This window comes from Cervus canadensis, chromosome 25, assembly GCF_019320065.1.
Source record: "Cervus canadensis isolate Bull #8, Minnesota chromosome 25, ASM1932006v1, whole genome shotgun sequence".
Classification (NCBI taxonomy): domain Eukaryota; kingdom Metazoa; phylum Chordata; class Mammalia; order Artiodactyla; family Cervidae; genus Cervus; species Cervus canadensis.
Window position 1 is genome coordinate 28,249,586 of NC_057410.1, and position 19,999 is coordinate 28,269,584.

Genomic DNA, 19,999 nt, shown 5'->3' on the forward strand with positions numbered 1-19,999 from the left:
CGTCCTTATTTCCCACAGCATCTACACCAGGGTCTTGCTCTGGAGGGATGTCAGCATTCACCCCCAAGAATGAAGGCACCTCCTCCAGGCTGGCTCCCAGGCTTGGCACACAGTGGAGAGTCAACCAGTGTCAATGGACTAGTTGGAGGAGCTCTTCACACATTGGCCCTTCCTTCTTGTGTCTGGGCTGTTCAAGCAATGCTTCCTGAGGAGCTAGTATGTGCTGGTTGCCATGAGGGTTGTAGAAGTGGATAAGGCATGATTTCTGAATCGAGAGGCCACTCTTAGCTCCAGTAACTCTACCATAAGACAGGATGTTGTTGTGCACTGGATGACCTGCGTGACCCCGCGGTTGTCTTCCTCGTGCCAAGGGAAGGGATTCGAGGCTGGCCAGCCCGCAGCACGTAAAAAGAGATGCCAGCACCTTCATCCATGCCACACTTCCCTGGTGGCTCAACTGGTAAAGAATCCGCTTGCAATGCAGGTGACCTGAGTTCGATCTCTAGGTTGGGAAGATCTGGAGAAGGGAATGGCTACCCACTCCAGTATTCTGGCCTGGAGAATTCCATGGACCATATAGTCCATGGGGTCACAAAGATTTGGACACGACTGAGAGACTTCCACTTTCATCCATGCCAGGGAAAGGCTCGAAGATGATGCCTCGCCCGTGCTCACCTGGAAGGATGCTCCAGGCATCATGTGCTCTGCTGGGAAGGACGGGCCCAGGGACCTTAGTGGGACATGGGACCCTTCAAGTCTCAAGAATGCACTGGTACAGGCCTCCACTCGCCCATGTGGGATCATGATGTCAGGTCTGCTCCCAGGGCTGCAGGGGAATTAGGGGCTTCATGGATGTGTCTAGGCCTGTGGGGCTGAAAAGGCAGGGGCAGGTTTACTGTGATACAGGGTCTCCTTGATACATCTATTAAGGGAGGCAAGTTTCAGCTTCCCTCTCAGCCTGCCTAGCAGGAGATTCCCACGCTCATAAATGGTGTTAATAACTTTCTCCTGACTTTTATGTTGTCTGGAGGCCTGCTGTCTGCCCGATAAAAGGCAGGAGGGCTAGCGGGTCCTGGCATCCTTGGATTCTCCCCACCTCCCCGTCCTGGCCCTGGCCTGGCGCGCAGAGGCATGGCGAGCTGTTCCTACCGCAACAGTTCCAGCTACAGGGTGCGGGACTTCAGCTCCTGCTCAGCCATTGTGCCCAAGCCTGGGGTGCATGGCTTTGCCAATGGCCTGGCCTTCCGCGGGGGCAGCCCCGGGGGACCCAGCTACCGTCGTCTCGGGGGCTTTGGCAGCCGGAGCCTGTGTGCAGTGGGGTCCCCGCGGATCGCAGTGAGTTGTGCGTGGCCCCTCCGAGGAGGGGGAAGCTTTGGCTACAGGGCAGGGGGACTCTGCGGGCCTACCCCACCCTGTATCACCACTGTGTCGGTCAACGAGAGCCTCCTCACACCCCTCAACCTGGAGATCGACCCCAAGGCGCAGTGCGTGAAGCACGAGGAGAAGGAGCAGATCAAATGTCTCAACAACAAGTTCGCTGCCTTCATCGACAAGGTGGGTGTCTGGGTTGTCCCCTGGGCTGTGGCTTAGGAAGGGAAAGGTACTTGGAACCTGGTGACAGACTGGGTTCCAATACCTGGGGATTGCCCTGTTCCGAATTAGTGCATGGCCCTGAGAACATGACTGAATCAGGGTCTCAGTTTTCAAATGTTGCCATGAGATTCCAAAGTAATCGTGGATGTGAAACCACCAGACAGAAAAGGAAGGTTTATCGCTGCTGCTCACCTTGCCCAGCAGGAGCTGACTGTGTGTCTGGGGCCCCATCTTCTGGATCTCAGCCATCAAGGGGGTTGGGTGGGGTGGGTCTCTCTGCTGAGGCTGGTGTCTCACCCTCTCCTAGAGGAGACGCTGCTGTCTCCCTTGTGGACAGAGGAGCCAGGACAGAGAGTCCAGAAGCTCCTGTCCTGCTTCTTTCTGGTGGGCGCCTTGTGGGAAGCCTGGGAATTTCTAGGACTTCAGGCCCTGATGCACTCCCCTACTCAAAACATATACAGATTAAAGACAGTGAGGTGAGAATCAGGAGATCCACGGGGGTCGGGTTAGGGGATGTAGCATGGTGCCGTTCTGATGTTGCAGTCTGGTTGGATGTATAGCTCTGGTTTTCCTTGTCCCAGTGAAGCTCCCTCTGTGAGTCTGATGGCTCTGGGAAGGATAGCCACCCATGTTCATTGGAGGAAAACCTCCCCTTCCAATGTGATTCATGCGCACATCTGCACCTTGGAATTTGTAGTAAGGTGCATTCCAAGGGGATGGGGGCGGGAGGAGTGGAAACTTTGTTCTTAGACAAATGCCCTCATCAGGAATAGGCATGCCTGCAAGCAAAGGTGCTGGACACCCATTCTTAACATGCTGTTGGCTGTCCAAACCATTCTTCCCTCACTTCGGCAAAATGAAGGTGATGTTGGATCATACAGGTTACTCCTTGCCCAAGGCCACCAGCCAGGGGTTGGGCGAGGTTGAAATCTAGCTCATACCCAGCATCATCCAAGTTTCAGGCTTGTTGAGGTGAGGGAAAGCCAGATTCTCGCCCCAAATCACTCACTTATTAAATGCTGGTGATGAATCGGACTTTTATAAAACAACCTGCAGGCCAAATAAAACATGCCTCTGGGCCAGATAGCACCTGGGGGCTGCCAGTGTGCCGCTGCTGATGTGTTCTCACTGCCTCAGTTTAAAATGAGGCTCAGAGGACTTTCCTGGTGATCCAGTGGTTAAGAACCCGCCTGCCAATCCTGGGGACACAGGTTCAAGCCCTGGTCCGGGAAGATTTCACACACCTCGGCACAAAAAAGCCTGTGTGCCACAACCACTGACCTCAGATTGTGGAGCCCATGCTTTGCAACAAGAGAAGCCACCACAAGGAGAAACCCACACACCACAACTAGAGAGTAACCTCTGCTCACCACAACTACAGAAAGTCCACAAGCGGCAGCAAAGACTGAAGGCAGCCATCAATAAATAAATAAAAATAAAAATAATAAATTGAAGCTCAGAAAAAATGAGGCACAATGACATGGTGAGTGGCAGAGTTAGGCAATGAGAAATCTTCAGATTCCTGGTCCAGTCCCTCTGGACCCCTTGCCTTGGGGTCAGAGTGAAGGAGAGTCATGGTGGGTGCATTTTTGAATCACTGCCATAAAAATGCCCACAAACTTAGCAGCTTAAAAGAACACAAACCTATTACCTAACGAGGCCAAAATCAAGGTGTCAGCAGGGTTGTACTTCCTCTGGAGGTCCTGGAAAAACTTACGTTCAGGGCCATGCAAACGTACAGAATTGAGGTCTGTGACTGGAGGACTGGAGTCCCTGTCCCTTGCTGGCTGACTGCCAGAGGTTGGTCTCAGTGTCTAGGGGCCTCCATATTCCTTGACTCAAGGCCTGATCTCTATCTTCAAAGATGATAGTGGACCAGAGCTTCTCATGGTTCAAATCTCTCCTCTGCTTCCTTCTTTTGAGGATATCTTTTACTTTTCTGCCTTCCCTTTTAGTTTAAAAGGCCTGTGTGACTATCTTGGTGTCACCTGGATAATTCAGGCTAATCCCTTGATCTTAAGTTTCATAACCTTAATTCCACTTGCAAGGTCCTCTTTCGTGTAATGCGACCTATTTACAGGTTCTGAGGACTGGGACATAAACATCTTTGAGGGGCCATTTTTGGCTTGCCACACAAGGTCTGGGATATTTTTTCAGGATGAGAAGTTATTTCGTTCTGTGCAGAGTAAATAAATCACAAATACATTGTGTATTCTTTCTTGAAGGAGGGATGGAGCGAGGAGAAGTTTTGGGGGGCAACAATTGTGTCTTGCATTTTCTGACTTGGCCAGATCATTTGCTGCGGCTCAGGGATCATCCCCAAGGGCAGGGGGAGCTCTGGGGGACCAGTCACCTCCCGGGGCTCCTCCTGAGTCTCTTTCTACCACTCCGGATGGCAGGTGCGCCTCCTGGAGCAGCAGAACAAGCTGCTGGAGACCAAGCTGCAGTTCTACCAGAACCGCCAGTGCTGCGAGAGCAACCTTGAGCCCCTGTTCAATGGCTACATCGAGACACTGAGGCGGGAGGCCGAGTGCGTGGAGGCCGACAGCGGGAGGCTGGCCTCAGAGCTCAGCCACGTGGAGGAAGTTCTGGAGGGCTACAAGAAGAAGTGAGTGTGGCCAGGCTGGGAGTGGTTATAGGTGTGCAGTGGGTCTTGACTGAGTTCATACAACCTTCCCGGAGACGGAGGTGGCTAAAGATTAGGGTCATCCCAGCCTACTTACCAAGATGGCTCTGCTTTATTAGTTTGCTCTGCCTTGTCTCGGCTCTCAACACTTGCAGCCCCATTCTGGGAACTGGGGAAAGCTTTGCAGGGAAGAAGAGCTCCCAGCCTGGGAGAGGTGGGCACACATCCAGAGCACAGACTGACCTAGAGATGGAGAAAGTGACAGTGAAAGTGTTAGTCACTCAGTCGTGTCCAACTCCGTGTGACCCCTGGGCTGAAGCCCACCAGGATTCTCTGTCCATGGAATTCTTCAAGCAAGATTCCTGGGCTGGGTAGCCATTCCTTTCTCCAGGGGATTTTCCTGACCCAGGGATTGAACCCCGGCCTTCTGCGTTGCAGACAGATTCCTTACCATTTGAGTTACCAGGGAAGCCCAAAAGAGATGGAGAGTGAGGAACAAAGGACGCAGGAGGATGGAGAACAGACACTTAGGAGCAGTCAGCGCTAGGACAGGAGGAAAGGAGAGGTCTCTGGGGAGTTACCTTGAGGATGATTTGGCAGATACCATTCAAGTGTCTTGGATCATTCTTCTATTTACTCGGCAGATAAGTTATCAGGCTCTTGTTCTGCCAGGCTCCACAATTCAAAGGTCCATGTAAATCTTTTGTTTTAATTAGATTTATTTAGTCTGGCCATTACCTTGTTTAAACTTACTAGGTCACTGTTAACTTGCTCTTCTTTACTTGGTAGATATGGACAGAGTGATGGGTGATTTTGACATAATTGGTGCTGGTAATTTCACTGGGAAGTAATTGAAATTCTGGTCTTGGAAGATCAGGCTCTACCATCCAGATGGATCCAGCAATGGGTTTTGCCTGGGGGGATGCAAATGCAGACACAATTGTGTTTGCAGGTGTCAGGGTCTGTCTCTCACTCTGGGGGTGTGAGGGCTGGTAATTATAGAGCTCAGAGTTTACAGCAGTCCCAATTACCCTGTCATTAAAAAGTTGTGAAAACCATGTTCTGGGAACTCTGGTACTCCTTGTCAGGTTGGGGCAGGACTGCTCCAGGGATAAAACCTCACAGGCAAGAGAGAGAGAATGGACCAGGCTGGCAGAGGAGGGCTGTGGAAATGCTCCCAGCAATCTGGGCACCATGAGTGGCTTCTCTGATTTCAAGGTCTTGGATGTTGGGGGAAAGGGAGAGAATGGCCTCCCGGGTAGCTATATTTTGTACAGTTTTAGGGTTGAAAGGCCTCCTGGAGTATCTTTCATTCCTTTGAAATGAACAAATAATTACGGGGTACCTGATCACACATCGGGCAATTTAACCCAAGACGCAGAGATTCAGTGACTTGCCTGAGGTTTTTGCAGCGACTTCAGCCCAAACTTGGACCAGAAATCAGGTATCTGAACTCCATATCCGGTGTCCTTTGGTGGGTTCTTTGTGGCTGAGAAACAGAAGTCTAGAGAGGCCAAGACGATTCTCCTAAGAGTCACAGAAAGTCCAGGGCAGGACCAGGGAGTTTTGATAACCTAGGACTTGGTTGGCTAGCCTGAGGCCCTCACCCCTTGGGTGGAGCCTGGCCAACTGTGCTGTCTCTCCTCAGGTATGAAGAAGAGGTGGCTCTCAAGACTACGGCTGAGAATGAGTTTGTGGTGCTGAAGAAGGTGAGTGACTCGTTGCATATGGAGAGGAATTAAATCTTGGATGCTGCATGCTCGGAAACTGGGCATCTTGATAATTTCGAGTCAGTCCAGTTGCGGTGGTGATCAGACCAGCTTCCCCGGCAAACGGAGGCTTGTCAGTGGGTCAGGCTGCCAAAGCCATCTTGGCTGCCATGCAGGAACCAACTGTGCTGATGTAAGCTTCTTAAAAAGAGACCTCACCATGCTGCTGTTTGGCTTTTTGTAAACTTCCCGAAAGCTGACATGGTCACTTTCAAATCAGTTTCTCTCTCCTATGGCCTTTGCTTCCCAGATCGGGAGGTGTTAGTTCTCAGCTTGCTAGTGACTATGGGAGATGTGGTCCTTATTCAGTGCAAGTGGAGATGGTGGAAAAACCAGGGGAGAAAACTTTTAATGATTTCTCTTTGATTTCAAATTGGTGAGTTGAAGTGTATGCTAATGCTCTTCATAAATACTGTGCTTACCAGACACACCTCATTTGATAGTAATCACGGAATGGAGAGAGGGCTGGTAGAAAAATCTGCCAGGACAGGTGTTGCCTTGGCTTCAGACGGGAGAGCCAGCTGCTTGGGTGTTGAGTGGTGCCTGACCCTGGGCGCCAAGGATCACCCCTGGCTCTGTGCTCACCACACAGCCATGCTCTATGGACCAGTTTGGCTTGGTGGCTGCAGCCTGACATTTTAGGTTGTCATCTTAGGCTACATGCTTCTGCGGGATCCTTCGTTCTGGAGGAAGTGGAAAGAACTCTCTAGGAGTCTGACTCCTTCCCACTTCTATCCCAGGGGTCCCACTGATGTTTATGTGATGGGAAAGGGGTGGGTTGGGAGATGGCCTCAGGGCCTCCACAGAGTGCAGAGGTCCAGGGGCGCTGAAGGCTCCCCTGGCCCACTCTCTTATCCCACCCTCCTGTGTGTCTCCACCAGGACATCGACTGTGCCTATCTGCGCAAGGCTGACCTGGAGGCCAACGTGGAGGCCCTGAAGGAGGAGATGAGCTTCCTGCAGTGCCTGTACGATGAGGTGAGCCTCTTCCCATCTCCAGAAGGGCAAGTGAAGGAGAGGGCGGAGGAGGGTTTTCTAGGTTTTCTGTCCTGGTTCCTTGGTTCTAGGAAGTTAAGCATTCCTTATTCTTCTAGGGCCTCAAGATCCTTTCCTTTTGTGACAAGAGATTTTTCTCTTGCTCAGATCTGTCAAAATAGAAATGAGTAATGCCCTTCCCTTTTGGAGTTAACAGATATACACTACTATATCTAAAATAGATAACCAACAAATACCTACCATAGAATGCAGGGAACTAAACTCAACATTTTGTAATAACCTATAAGAAAAAAAAATCTGAAAAAAGATATATATGTATGTATAACTGAATCAGTTTGCTATACATCTAAAGTGATCATAACATTGTAGATGAACTATACTGTAATTAAAAAAAGACAAAAAACAAAAAAAATAACTTGAAAGACTGTGATTCATTGCCTATCTACACAGCATAACATGGAGATTTGACACTGTAAGTTTAGGTATGTGAATATAATAATCATATCTTATTAATTCAAATAGTGTGAAAGCCCAATTAGAAAATTCAGGACTCTGAACCTATCCGTTATCTGGTGGATTAGGTTTATACAGACAGTCACAGCTGATCTGGGTATTTGAGGCCCCAAGTGGAGTGACCCAATTTGACCCTATCCACAGAAATTTACCTCTGTTGATCCAGGCATTAATGAAATTCCACCTTACTCACTGCCTTGATATTATGATCCAAATTCTAGCCTTTTATTCTTAAAGCAGCACTTTAAAAAATTTCCTGACTTGCCAGAAGTTTTCTAATTAATTTTCTAAAATTTCAGAGTTGGGGTTTGTGTTTTGAATTACTTGCAGAGAGGAGAATCGGAGAGGGCTTTGGAGATGAGGGCACTGGTTGTTGTCTCCTACAGGAAATCTGCCTCCTTCAGTCGCAAATCTCTGATACCTCGGTGGTGGTCAAGATGGACAACAGCCGGGAGCTCAACATGGACGCGGTTGTGGCTGAGATCAAGGCCCAGTATGATGGCATCGCCAGCCGCAGCCGGGCCGAGGTTGAGTCCTGGTACCAAACCAAGGTGAGCTGGAAGGCAGACAGCCCCACTGGGCAGAGAGGACCTCTGGAGCTGGAGCTTCCCTGGAAAATGCACCCATGCGCTCAGAGGGGCTATGGTGGAGGTCCATGCAGAGCAGGGCAGGAGGTGGGACAATCCCGGAAGAATGTGGGTTGACTCTGCATGGCAACATCTCAGTACCTGCAGCCACCTTGCAGTCATTGGTCCTTTCCTCATGTTTGTCTCCCAACCTGCAGTGCGAGGAGATGAAGGTCACAGTAACACAGCAGGGTGAGAACCTCCGCAGAACCAAGGAGGAGATCAATGAGCTGAACCGCATGATCCAGAGGCTGACAGCCGAGGTGGAGAACGTCAAGCAGCAGGTTGGTGGGCTGCTGCTGGGGTCTGCTCTCTGCTTTCCTCCCACTGCTGCTAACTTTGGAGGGGCATAAGCATAAATATAGGCTTTCTAGGTGGTGCTAGTGGTAAAGTACTCACCTGCCAAAGCAGGAGACATAAAAGATATGGGCTCGATCCCTGGGTTGGTAAGATTCCCTGGAGGAGGGCATGGAAACCCACTCCAGTATCCTTGCCTGGAGAATCCCATGCACAGATGAGCCTGGCAGGCTATCGTCCATAGGGTCGCAAAAGAGCTGAACACAACTGAAGCAATTTAGCTCACATGCACAAGCATCTATATTTCATTTCCATCATGGTTTATTAAAGGATATTGAGTATAATTTCCTGCACTATACAGTGGACCTTGGTGTTTATTTATTTTATATATAGTTGTTTATATCTGCTAATCCCAAACTCCTAATTTATCCCCTTCCCCATCCTCTTCCCTTTTTGGTAACCATAGTTTGTTCTCTATGTCTGTGACTCTTCTGTAGATAAGTTCACTTGTGTCATATCTTTGATTCCACATGTAAGTGATATCATATGGTATTTGTCTTTGTCTTACTGCCTTCACTCAGTACATAGCCTCTAAGTCCATTCATGTTGCTACAGGTATTATTTCACTCTTTTTTATGGCTGAGTAACATTCCTCCCTCCCTCTCTCTCTTTCTCCCCCTCTCTCTCTGTGTGTGTGTCACATCTTTATCCTCTCATCTGTCGATGGACATTGAGGTTGCTTCCATGTCTTGGCAATTGTAAATAGTGCTGCAATGAACATTGGGGTGCATGTATCTTTTCAAATTAGGGTTTTCTCCAGATATATACCCAGGACTGGGATTGCTGGATCATATGGTAACTCTATGTTTAGTTTTAAAGGAATCTGCATACTATTTTGGGCTTCCCTGATGGCTCAGATGGTAAAGAATCCACTGCAATGCAGGAGACCTGGATTCGATCCCTGGGTTGGGAAGATCCCCTGGAGAAGGGAATGGCTACCCACTCCAGTATTCTGGCCAGGAGAATTCCGTGGACTGTTTAGTCCATGGGTCAAAAAGAGTTGGACACGACTGAGCGACTTTCAGTTTCCGTACTGTTTTCCATAATGGCTGCACCAACTTACATTCCCACCAACAGTGTAGGAGTGTCCCCTTTTGAAGAGGCTTGTGTTTTAACAATCTGCATCTGAGTGACCAAGAGTGCACAAGACATTCAAAGAGAGGATGCTTGGTCTACCTTCTCTGAATTCTGTCCTCGTTGCCCTCTATATCCCTTCACAGTTTCTCTCCTCTAAACACACCTTAGACAACATAGTCCAGTGCTGTGCGCGTCTCCTGCTTTTTCTCTCTCCCCCCGCTTCTCTTGTTGGACTTAGGGTGCCCAGGCCTGAACTAGTGACACATCACCCTGTTCAAAAGGAGCACTACCACCCTCTGTGCATTTCTCTCATCTACAACTGTCCATCCTTCATCTTCAATTCTACTCTAACTTCATCCCAGCACTCACTCTCATGCATTTAATATAGGTCTTCATAGTCTCTCTTTCATCGATATATTTCATATGTGTATTAGATTCATTTAAACCTCTTAGTGTTTTAAGTTTACAAAATGATATTATACCATAAATCTCATTCAAACTCTGCCCCTTGCCAGTCGGAAGTCTTTGAAATCCATGCACATCACTATAAATTGTCTGTTTCATTATTTCTGTCCTATTTATAAACCATGGTTTCCTATCCATTCCCTCATTGATGGATGCTTGCTTAGTTTGCCCCCGAGACTTTACTGTTACAATCAGTTGTATCATGAACATTTAATACATATTTCTACAGGTTTCCATGTGTAACCACGTGAGGGATGTTTTGAAGGTATAAAGCAAGAAATGGAATTGTTGAGTTGTAATATATTCACTAATTTACTTTCCATAAGTGCCCTCGGAGTTCCGGGTCAGAGTGCTCCCAGTATGGGCAAGCGAGGACTTCTGTTTCAGCATTTGCTATTACCAGGCTTTGGAACTCTTGTGGATCTAATAACATGTAAATGGCATCTAACTGTTACTATAATTTTCATTTCTGTCGTTAACTAGAATGACTGTCTCTTCATTCACTTACTACTCATTTGCATTTTCCTTTCTAAGAGCTGCCTGTTCAGATCTTCTGCCCTTTTTTTAATTATGATTCTGTCTTTTTTTTCTCAGTGATTTCCAGTATTTCCTTGTCCATTCTATGTAGACATTAACCCTTTATATTTATACATTTTGCAGTTAATCTTCTCTAAGTCTGCCACTTGTCTGTTTTGCTCTGATTTCCTTCACTAAATAGAAATCTTCAAACTGGATGTAGCCAAATCCATCACTTTTTGCTTTAACGGTTAATACTTAACAAAGGTTTGAGGTCATAGAGATCTCCTGGTACAATTTTGTCTTCCACTGATTTTATACTTTTACCTCTCAGATTTAGGTCTTTAATCCATCTGACCTTTATTTTTGGTGTATACAAGGAGTAGTTTTTTAATTAAATTTCTCCACATACAGTAAGAAAATGTGTTATGTAATCCATTTCTTTACTCACTGGTTTGTGATACCACCTGTATCATAATACTGAGTTCCCACGTATACCTGGTTTAAATTCTGTCCTCTCCCCTCAGTTTAGCTGTTCTCAGCCACTGTGTAAGACGTATCAGAAGTAATTTGTTACTATTAGTGGCCAAATAATGGAATATGAGAATGATTTACTTTCCAGAAGTGAAGTTAGAGAACGTTAGAAGTTTTCCTCACTTGCATTCTGATATGCTTTTTAAAAATATTTATTTTAATGTGGTTAGAATAAAAACTTATAGGTTTCCTGAAGGCTCAGATGGTAAAGAATCCACCTGATATGCGGGAGACCCTATCTTGATTCCTGGGTGGGGAACATCCCCTGGAGAAGGGAATGGCAACCCACTCCAGTATTCCTGCCTGGAGAGTTCCATGGACAGAGGAGCCTGGTGGGCCACAGTCCATGGGGTCACAAGAATTGGACGCGGCTGAGTGACTAACAACAAGAACACTTAAAATGAGATATACCCTCTTAACGAAATTTTAAAATGTACAATACATTATTGTTGACTCTAGGTACAATGTTTCATAGTGAATCTCTAGAGCTTATTTGTCCTGCTTTATGCCCACTGATTTCTAACTCCCTATTTCCTCCTCCTCCCAGACCCTGGCAACCATCACTCCACTCTTTCTTTTTTTTTTTTTTTAATATGTATTTATTTGGCTGCTTCAGGTCTTAGTTGCCGCATGTAGAATCTTTGTTGCCTCATTCAGGGTCTTTACTTGCGCCACATGGACTCTCTAGTTTTGCAGTCTTAATTGCTTGAGACATAGGGATCTTAGTTTCCCGACCAGGGATTGAACTCGCACCCTGGCATTGCAAGACAGATTCTTAACCACTAGACCACCAGGGATATGTCTACTACATTCTAATTCTATGATTTTGACTATTTCAGATACGTCATATAAGCTGAATTGTGCAGTGTTTGTCTTTCTGTGTCTGGTGTATTCAGTTCAGTTCAGTTGCTCAGTCGTGTCTGACTCTTTGTGACCCCATGAACCGCAGCACGCCAGGCCTCCCTGTCCATCACCAACCCCCGGGGTCCACCCAAACTCATATCCGTTGAGTCAGTGATGCCATCCAACCATCTCATCCTCTGTCATCCCCTTCTCCTCCTGTCCTCAATCTTTCCCAGCATCAGGGTCTTTTCAAATGAGTCAGCTCTTTGCATCAGGTGGCCAAAGTATTGGAGTTTTAGCTTCAATATCAGTCCTTCCAATGAACACCCAGGACTGATCTCCTTTAGGATGGACTGGTTGGATCTCCTTACAGTCCAAGCGACTCTCAAGAGACTTCTCCAACACCACAGTTCAAAAACATCAATTCTTCGGTGCTCATTACACTTAGCATAATGTCCTCAGGGTTCATCCACCTTGTCACACATTGGAGAATTTCTTTCTTTTAAAAGGCTCAATAATATTCCATTGTATGTGTATACCACAATTTCTTTATCCGTTCACCTGTTGATGAACATTACATTGTTTTCATTCTTGGCTATTGTGAATAATAGGAACATGCGAGAGCTAATATCTTTTTGAGATTCTGCTTTAGATTCTTTGGGATAAAATACCCAGAAGTGGAATTGCTGGATCATATGATAATCTTATTTTTAAGTTTTTGGGGAACCTTTAAACTGTTTTCCAGAGCAGCTGCACTATTTTGCATTCCCACCAAAAGTGTACCAGAGGTTCAATTTCTCCACATCCTCATTAATACTTGTCTTGGCTTTTCTGATAATAGCCAAACTGACAGGTGTGAGGTAATTCTCACTGTGATTGGTTTGCAGTTCCTTGATGATGGGTGATGTTGAACGTCTTTTTCATATATCTATTAGTCATTTATTTGTCTTGTCTGAAGAGATGTCTATTTAGGTCCTTAGCCCATTAAAAAAATTAGGTTAATTTTGTTTTCTGCTATTGAGTTGTAGAAGTTCCATATACTTTCTTAAGTGGACAAAAGGAAGGCGCTATAGTTAATGGATAAAAGCATTGGAACAGGAGCTTCTTCCAGCATGCTGATCTTAGGGGACCAAAGAATGAGATTCCCATACAGCAGCTTCTGAAAATCTGGGCTTGGCCCTCACTAATCGGGTAGCTTGGAGCAAGTCACAGCCTCTCCGACTGAGGTTCAATGTCTTCATCTGAATAATGGAAATAACCATACCTATTCTGACAAGCTCAGGAGTAACTTCAAGGTCAAATTAGATACCATCTGTGAAAGTGACTTGTAAACTAACAGCAGTATTAAAATGTGAGATAATTATCTAATATTAGCCTTAGTTTGATTCTAGTGCTAACATTTTCTTCCCCTAACAGCTCACCCTGGAATTGAGTCTTACAAGATAGTTTTAAAAAATGAAGGGAGAAAGCTCCAAATGGCTGTGATTTCCCTGCCTAGTTAATTTAAAAATTGACCATTTTGAATTGAGGTAAACTAGGATGACCAAGGCTATGGGAGACCTTAGTCCCCACAGAGACCCAGAGTCCCCACAGACAGCACTCTTCTTAAGCTCCTTGTCTCCTTTCCTCCCCACAGCGCTGCAAGCTGGAGACTGCCCTGGCCGAGGCGGAGCAGCAGGGCGAGGCGACCCTTAACGATGCCAAGTGCAAGCTGGTGGGGCTGGAGGAGGCCCTGCAGAAGGCCAAGCAGGACATGGCCTGCCTGCTCAAGGAGTACCAGGAGGTGATGAACTCCAAGCTGGGCTTGGACGTGGAGATCGCCACTTATCGCAAACTGCTGGAGGGCGAGGAGAGCCGGTGAGCATGGGCCCAGGGCCACTTCATATCCCCACATGGGACTAGAAGAGTGTCTCACTGACTCACCTCCAGGCAGAGAGCATTCAAACTGGCCAAGTCTCTAGAGACCTAGAGAGGCCAGCCATTGCCCTATTCCCAGATAGGGAAACGGAAGCTCAGAGAGGAGAAAGGCTTGTCCAAGACCACAGCTTCTTGTTGTTGAGTCACCCAGTCGTGTCCAGCTCTTTGCAACCCCATGGACTGCAGTACACCAGGCTTCCCTGTCCTTTACCATCTCCCGGAGTTTGCTCAAACTCACGTCCGTTGAGTCGGTGACGTCATCCAACCATCTCATCCTCTGTCATCCCCTTCTCCTGCCTTCAATCTTTCCCAGCATCAGGGTCTTCTCTAATGAGTCGGCTCTTTGCATCAAGTGGCCAAAGTATTGGAGCTTCAGCTTCATCATCAGATTGCAGCTAGTTAGTGGCTAAGCTACAACTACACCAGCCTCCTGGCTAGCACGCCAGCGATCTCTGTCCCCTCCTGTGCTGTCCCTCCAGTGCACCTACAGCTCATTCCCAGGCAACTTCTTTACCCTGTTGGCTGAAAGGGTGTTTTCGCAGTCATATCTCAGTGGGCTGTGAAAGCTGGAATGATTCATAAGGTTTGTTAAAAGCCATTCACTTTGGGATGCGCAGAATGCAAGGAATTCTCTCAGCCCAGAGAGTCTGGTGTTCAGGAATGGAGAATAGACGGAAGCAGCACTGCGTCCTTGCCCAGCAGGGAAGACAGGGGCAGGCATGGGTCCACCCATCCCCTAGGTGACTGGGCTTAGTGTCCCAGGAAGACTGTCAGAGGCTTCCCAGGGGAGGAGGTAGAGGAGCTGAGGGGGGCAGGAAAGGGATAGGTCACCTCAGGCAGTGCTGACAGTTTGAGCCAAGAATAGGGGCCAGGGGATGTCAGCATGGGAGGGAGCAATGCAGGTTTACTTTTCAGGTGGTACAAGGGTCTCTAGCCTTGAGATGGCCACATCACAATTGCCTCTGAGCTGGGTCCCATCGTGGGAAGCAGGCCAGACTGGGGAATAGAGTGTAGAGGTTATGATCACAGGCTGTGAGCCAGATCACCCAGGTTTGGATCCCAGCGCTACACATACTAGCTTCAAAGTAATGTCCTAACCTGTAAAACAGATAATCATAAAATCCACTGCTTCAGGATATCACAAAGATTCAACAGGTATTGGAACGTAGTAAGTTTGTACAGGAAGAAGGTATTATCAGAATTAGAATAACTCTATGGTGGGGTGGCCTGAGAGGGCTGCACCCACGGAGAGACTCCATATGAACACTGTCGGTGTTAGAAATCTGACAAGAGTGGCGCCCAAGGCAGCTGGCCATGCCTGACCAAGGCTGGTAAATTTCCTGTCCATTTCTCAGGCCTTTGGGTGAAGCCAACTGCGCTATCCCCTCCTTTGCAGTCCCTAACCCACTTGCTAGCACTCAGAGTGCAATGTGAAACTTACTTTCATTATGGTAATCATCAATCATCATTAGTGTGTTGGTAACTCAGTCATAATAAATGACGCAGTGTTCCCTACACATGAGCTTTTGTTTTGAATGGTTGTTTAGTGTATTTGCATATGGTGGCCATTGCCCTTTTCATAGACCTTCTTCTCTCACATATGGGGCTTCCTTGATAGCTCAGATGGTAAAGAATCTGCCTGCAATGTGAGAGACCCGGGTTTGATCCCTGGGTTGGAAAGATCCTCTGGAGAAGGGAATGGCAACCCATTCCAGTATTCTTTCCTGGAGAATTCCAAGGACAGAGGGGCCTGGCTAGGTACAGTCCATGGGGTTACAAAGAGTCAGACATGACTGAGTGACTAGCACTTTCACTTTCCTCTTACATATAACATATGTAATTAGATTATATGCTCATTCATTGCAGAAAGCACAGAAAATAAAAGCAGGCCTAATCACTCAACTTGGAGATAGCTGCTGGGCATTGGCTAGAATCTTCTGTAAGGGCACAGTTCTAAGACTGTAGTAAAGCCAGGTTCACGTAGCAGGAAGGTGAGCTGGAAGCATATATCCCCTGAGAAAACGAGGAGTGGAGAAGGGTTCTGAGTCAGGCAGAATGAATCAGAGGAGAACACTCCTGGAGAAAAAGTTTTGAAGTTGGGAGTTTAAAAAAAGTGAGGGAGACACAGAGCAGAAAGTACAGGTGTTTATGAAGCATGCAAGGTCCTGGTACAATGACTCATCATAATGAGTTGTTTATAGTGTTCAGCAAAGGGTACCGAAAACCCTTACATCAGGTTTACTTCATGCCAGGCTCTGTCTGCAGACACTTTACACACAGAACTTATAACAATCTTGTTAGAGCTGAGAAAACTGAGGCTTGGAAAGGTTAGGTGACTTGCCCAAGGTCATCCAGCTAGTAACTGGTTCAGCCAGCTCTAGGGTCCAGGCTCTTAACTACATACCCTTCAGCCTCCCTCTGAATTGATCAAGTCAGGCGTGTGTCTGGGATAGCATTTAAGAATGTGAGGTAAAAATGGATCCATTTGGATGCTAGGTAAGCTTTTTCCCACCCAGAGGTGTCCAGTCAGGCAGTAGATGCTCCCATCACCTATTTTTTGGCTTTGCTGGAATTTTAGAAGAGGGACAAAAAGGGTCACCCCACCCCTACTTTTCAGTATCCCAAGTTTTCATAGCACAGAAGCAAACAGGGAATAAAGCGGCCTTTTGGATCCTGCAAAGTAACCTCCCCCTGTCCTTTAGGGGTCCCAGGGAACAGTGCTAGCACTGATGCCTCTGCAGAAGGCCCCGCCCCTCATCTCTCCTCCCTGCCTTCAGGATGGGGAACAGGCATGCCGCAAAAGCAGAGGAACCAGGTTCTAACTGCCTCCTCTTCTCTCCCCTGCAGGTTGTGTGAAGGTGTGGGCTCCATCAACATCTGTAAGTTTGAGGGTGTGGGTGGGCATGCTTCTTTGGGTATCTATGGTCTTCATAGGTTACTTGTGATAGGGGACTGAACCTCTGTCCATAGGTCACTGAGTAAGGGAGATAGGAGCTGAGAGACATGGAGAGCCCAAAATATCTGACCACCACCCAAAATATGGACCCATCTGGGGCATCCATGAAGCTTAGGCTTACGCATGTGGCAAATTCAGACCTGCTAATTGGTTCTTTAAAAATCACCCAAGTCTTTCAGCCAAACAGAATACTCCTCAGGTGGTACAATGTTTTATGAGAAAACAAACCAACCAACCGTGAGCTGTATATTCTGATCACTTGGGGCTACTGAAAACATCTCTTAAATCTGTATCTTTAACATTCGATGTTTATGCCACCTCTAGCCTAGATGTCATCTGTTCCCCTCACCTTTCTAGCAGTGTTATTTCTAGATGATTCTGTCCTCAATCAGTTTTTTTGCCTAAAGATTTCAACATTGCAATGTAGTTAAGTAGAGTTTGGAGTCCAACTTGCTAACTATACCTCTTCAGGAAGATGGCAAGGGGTTTAGATTTTCCTGTAGTTTAAAAGGATTCATGTCACTAGTCCCTCAGTGTGAAAAGACAGTTAATGATTGGTTCTAGAAAAACTCTGGGTCATACCATGTCTGAAATGGAGAGGATTCTGAGTTGGTATCTCCTTACAGGTGTGAGCCGTTCCCAGGGTGGCGTGATCTGCGGGGACCTTGGTTCCACTGTCCCTCGTGGCCTGGGTGGCATGGCCATCAGCAGCAGTGCTCTTTGCTCCCCCTCTGTAGGGGGAGCCTGTTCCAGTGTGAGATCTGTGAGGTTTGCATAGTGGGGGATAGGACGCTGGACAGATGGTGTCTGAGGGGGCCAGGGTGGAAAGTGGGGAACAGGGAAAACTTTGCTCTCTCAGGCCCAAATGTCAGTTTAGTGATTGTCCCTTACTAGGGAGCCAGAACTGACTCTCCAGGTTCCTTCTCACTGGAGTTTACTCTTTGAGTGTCAACCCTGGGTTTGGCATTCTTGCCACCTCCATTGATTCTCCCCCCTCCCTGTGGCCCAAGAAAAGATGTAAAGACTTTTTGATATAAACTGCCTAGTCATTTTCTTCCCTAACTTCAGGTTAGCAGACATTTACTAAGAACTGACCGTGTGCCAGGCCCTCTGGGCAGGGGCCCAGGTAGCAGGTGGCAGGGCATGGTTGCACCCTTGTGCTTTGCCCTTGGACAACGGGCTGTTCATGGCCCTTCAGCACTGAGGGGGCAGCAGAGGGAGTGGGGCGGGGCTCTGGGAGTCCCCTCACTTGATCTGAGAGACTGTGTGTTCCCAGAGCATCCCTCAACCATGTGGCGGTCAGGATGGAAAGACAGGCTAATCTTCCCAGGTTTTTATTATCGGTGGTTTGTAATTTTATTGTATTGGGGTGATTCCTGTATGGCTTCTTCTCTCTTTTGGTGTGCATGATTAAATGTCATGGTAAACATTTTCTCCTCTAACCAAGTCAATGCCTGTACCCTTCCTTGCTTTCCCCAGTTGTTTCAGTGCTTCTCCAAGTGTGGTCCATGGACCACCATCTACATCAGGATCCCTGAGGAGCGGGGAATGAGGGGGTTGTTAAATATGCAGATGTTGGGCTTCATCCAGAGCCACTGAAGCAAAAGTTCTGGAGATGAGCCCAGGACTCTGAATTTAAGCAAGTTCCCAGGTGATTCCCATAAAAATTAAAGAGCAAGAGTCACTGATTTGTGTGGGTGGCTCAGATCATTCTGGCTGTGGAGGTGACTTTCCCTCTGGTTTTCACAGGATCAGATTCAACTCTTTGCCTTTGTCCTCTGACTTTGTCAAAAGATCAGAGCCAGTCTGGGCCACCCACGGTAGGTGGGGTGGGGGCAAAAGTAGAAAAGAGGAGGAGAGGGGAGCCTGTGTTGACAAGCACTGGTTAGATGTCTGGCACATCATACATGTATTTCATTCATTGCTTACAGCAACAGTATTGTACAGATATGGAAATTAAGGCTGTGAGAAGTTGAGTAACTTCTCATACAGCTGGTCCAGGATCCAAACTGAGGGCTGTGTGCGTTAGTCACTCAGTTGTGCCCGACTCTTCGAGACCCCATGGTCTGTCCATGGAATTCTCCAGGCAAGAATACTAGAGTGGGTTGCCATTTCCTTCTCCAAACCCAGGTGACCTTCCAAACCCAGGGATCCAACTGGGGTCTCTGGCATTAAAGGCAGATTCTTTAGCATCTGAGCCACAAGAGAAGCCCCAATAGAGAATGTCAATGTTCATACACCTTCTGCTGCCTTGCCTCGGTTTTTCCTGAAGAATAAAATCATGGCCCATGCCATTCTAACTGATCCTACCTTACTGACACTCCAGAGGAAAGAGAATAAAGGTGACATAAATGAGTCTCCTGGAGGTGTTTGTAGGAACATCTCACAGGTTCTGTTCTCTAAGAATCTTGGACAGACCTTAGTATGGGGCAGTTAACACAGGCCTCTTACGTGGGGATCCAGAATGAAAACTCAGACCTCTGGTCAGAGGACATTTGCCCCAATGGCCTGGACAGGGGCAGTGGGCTCTGAGGGGATCTCTGGTGTTGCTGTTTAGTCACCAAGTCATGTCTGACTCTTTGTGACCTCATGGACTGTAGCCCGCCAGGCTCCTCTGTCCAATGGGATTCTCCAGGCAAGAACACTGGAGTAAGTTGCCAGTTCCTTCTCCAGGGAATCTTCCCAACTGGGGATTGAACCCACGTCTCCTGCATTGGCAAAGTGATTCTTTACTGCTGAGCCCCCTGGGACTCTCCGCCCGCAATTCCTGCACAGACAATCCCCAAGAAGAGCCCTCGGGGAAGTTGGTTCAGAGTCCTCAGATGCGAGGGTGTCCTCCCTGGATGTGATGAGATGGAGAGAGGGGTTTCAGTGGACGACTTTCTTTCATTTGTTTTACAGGAAGAACACTTATTTCTCCCACCTTACATTATTTGGGATTTTTTTTTAAAAAAAGGATTAAAATAAAAGACCTGATTGGGTGGAAGATATCTTGCCCCAAGAATACATATTTGATGTCAAGACATAGAAAAACCTGTGAGTAGTTCTCCCTGGCAGTGCCCTCCTGATGCCTTTCAGAATGTGTCCCCATGAGACTCCCTCCCTGGGAGACCTGGGAGGACCCAGATCTTTTTTAGTGTGGTGGCCCCCTGGTCTCTCCTCCTGGACTTAGAGGGTCTTCCAGGGGCTTCATCCTGGGCACTTCCTTGGTC

At 47.4% G+C, this 19,999-nt stretch overlaps 1 protein-coding gene across 1 annotated transcript; it reads left to right on the forward strand.

Annotated features, from left to right (window-relative positions):
* Nucleotides 1–1,054: 1,054 nt before the first annotated feature.
* On the forward strand, nt 1,055–18,233 carry LOC122427546 (keratin, type II cuticular Hb5-like). Its single transcript, XM_043447097.1, has 9 exons — nt 1,055–1,554; nt 3,993–4,201; nt 5,868–5,928; nt 6,870–6,965; nt 7,883–8,047; nt 8,281–8,406; nt 13,551–13,771; nt 16,679–16,710; nt 17,414–18,233. The coding sequence occupies exons 1-9, from the start codon at nt 1,132–1,134 to the stop codon at nt 17,563–17,565; spliced, it is 1,485 nt and encodes a 494-aa protein (XP_043303032.1). The 5' UTR covers nt 1,055–1,131; the 3' UTR covers nt 17,566–18,233.
* Nucleotides 18,234–19,999: the final 1,766 nt, after the last annotated feature.

Bases quoted from the DNA above. Each gene is read 5' to 3' on its own strand.
- LOC122427546 (XM_043447097.1), top strand. From the start codon at position 1,132: ATGGCGAGCTGTTCCTACCGCAACAGTTCCAGCTACAGGGTGCGGGAC. The intron at 5,929-6,869 runs GTGAGTGACTCG...TGTCTCCACCAG, and splicing joins AGTTTGTGGTGCTGAAGAAG to GACATCGACTGTGCCTATCT. The intron at 6,966-7,882 runs GTGAGCCTCTTC...TGTCTCCTACAG, and splicing joins TGCAGTGCCTGTACGATGAG to GAAATCTGCCTCCTTCAGTC.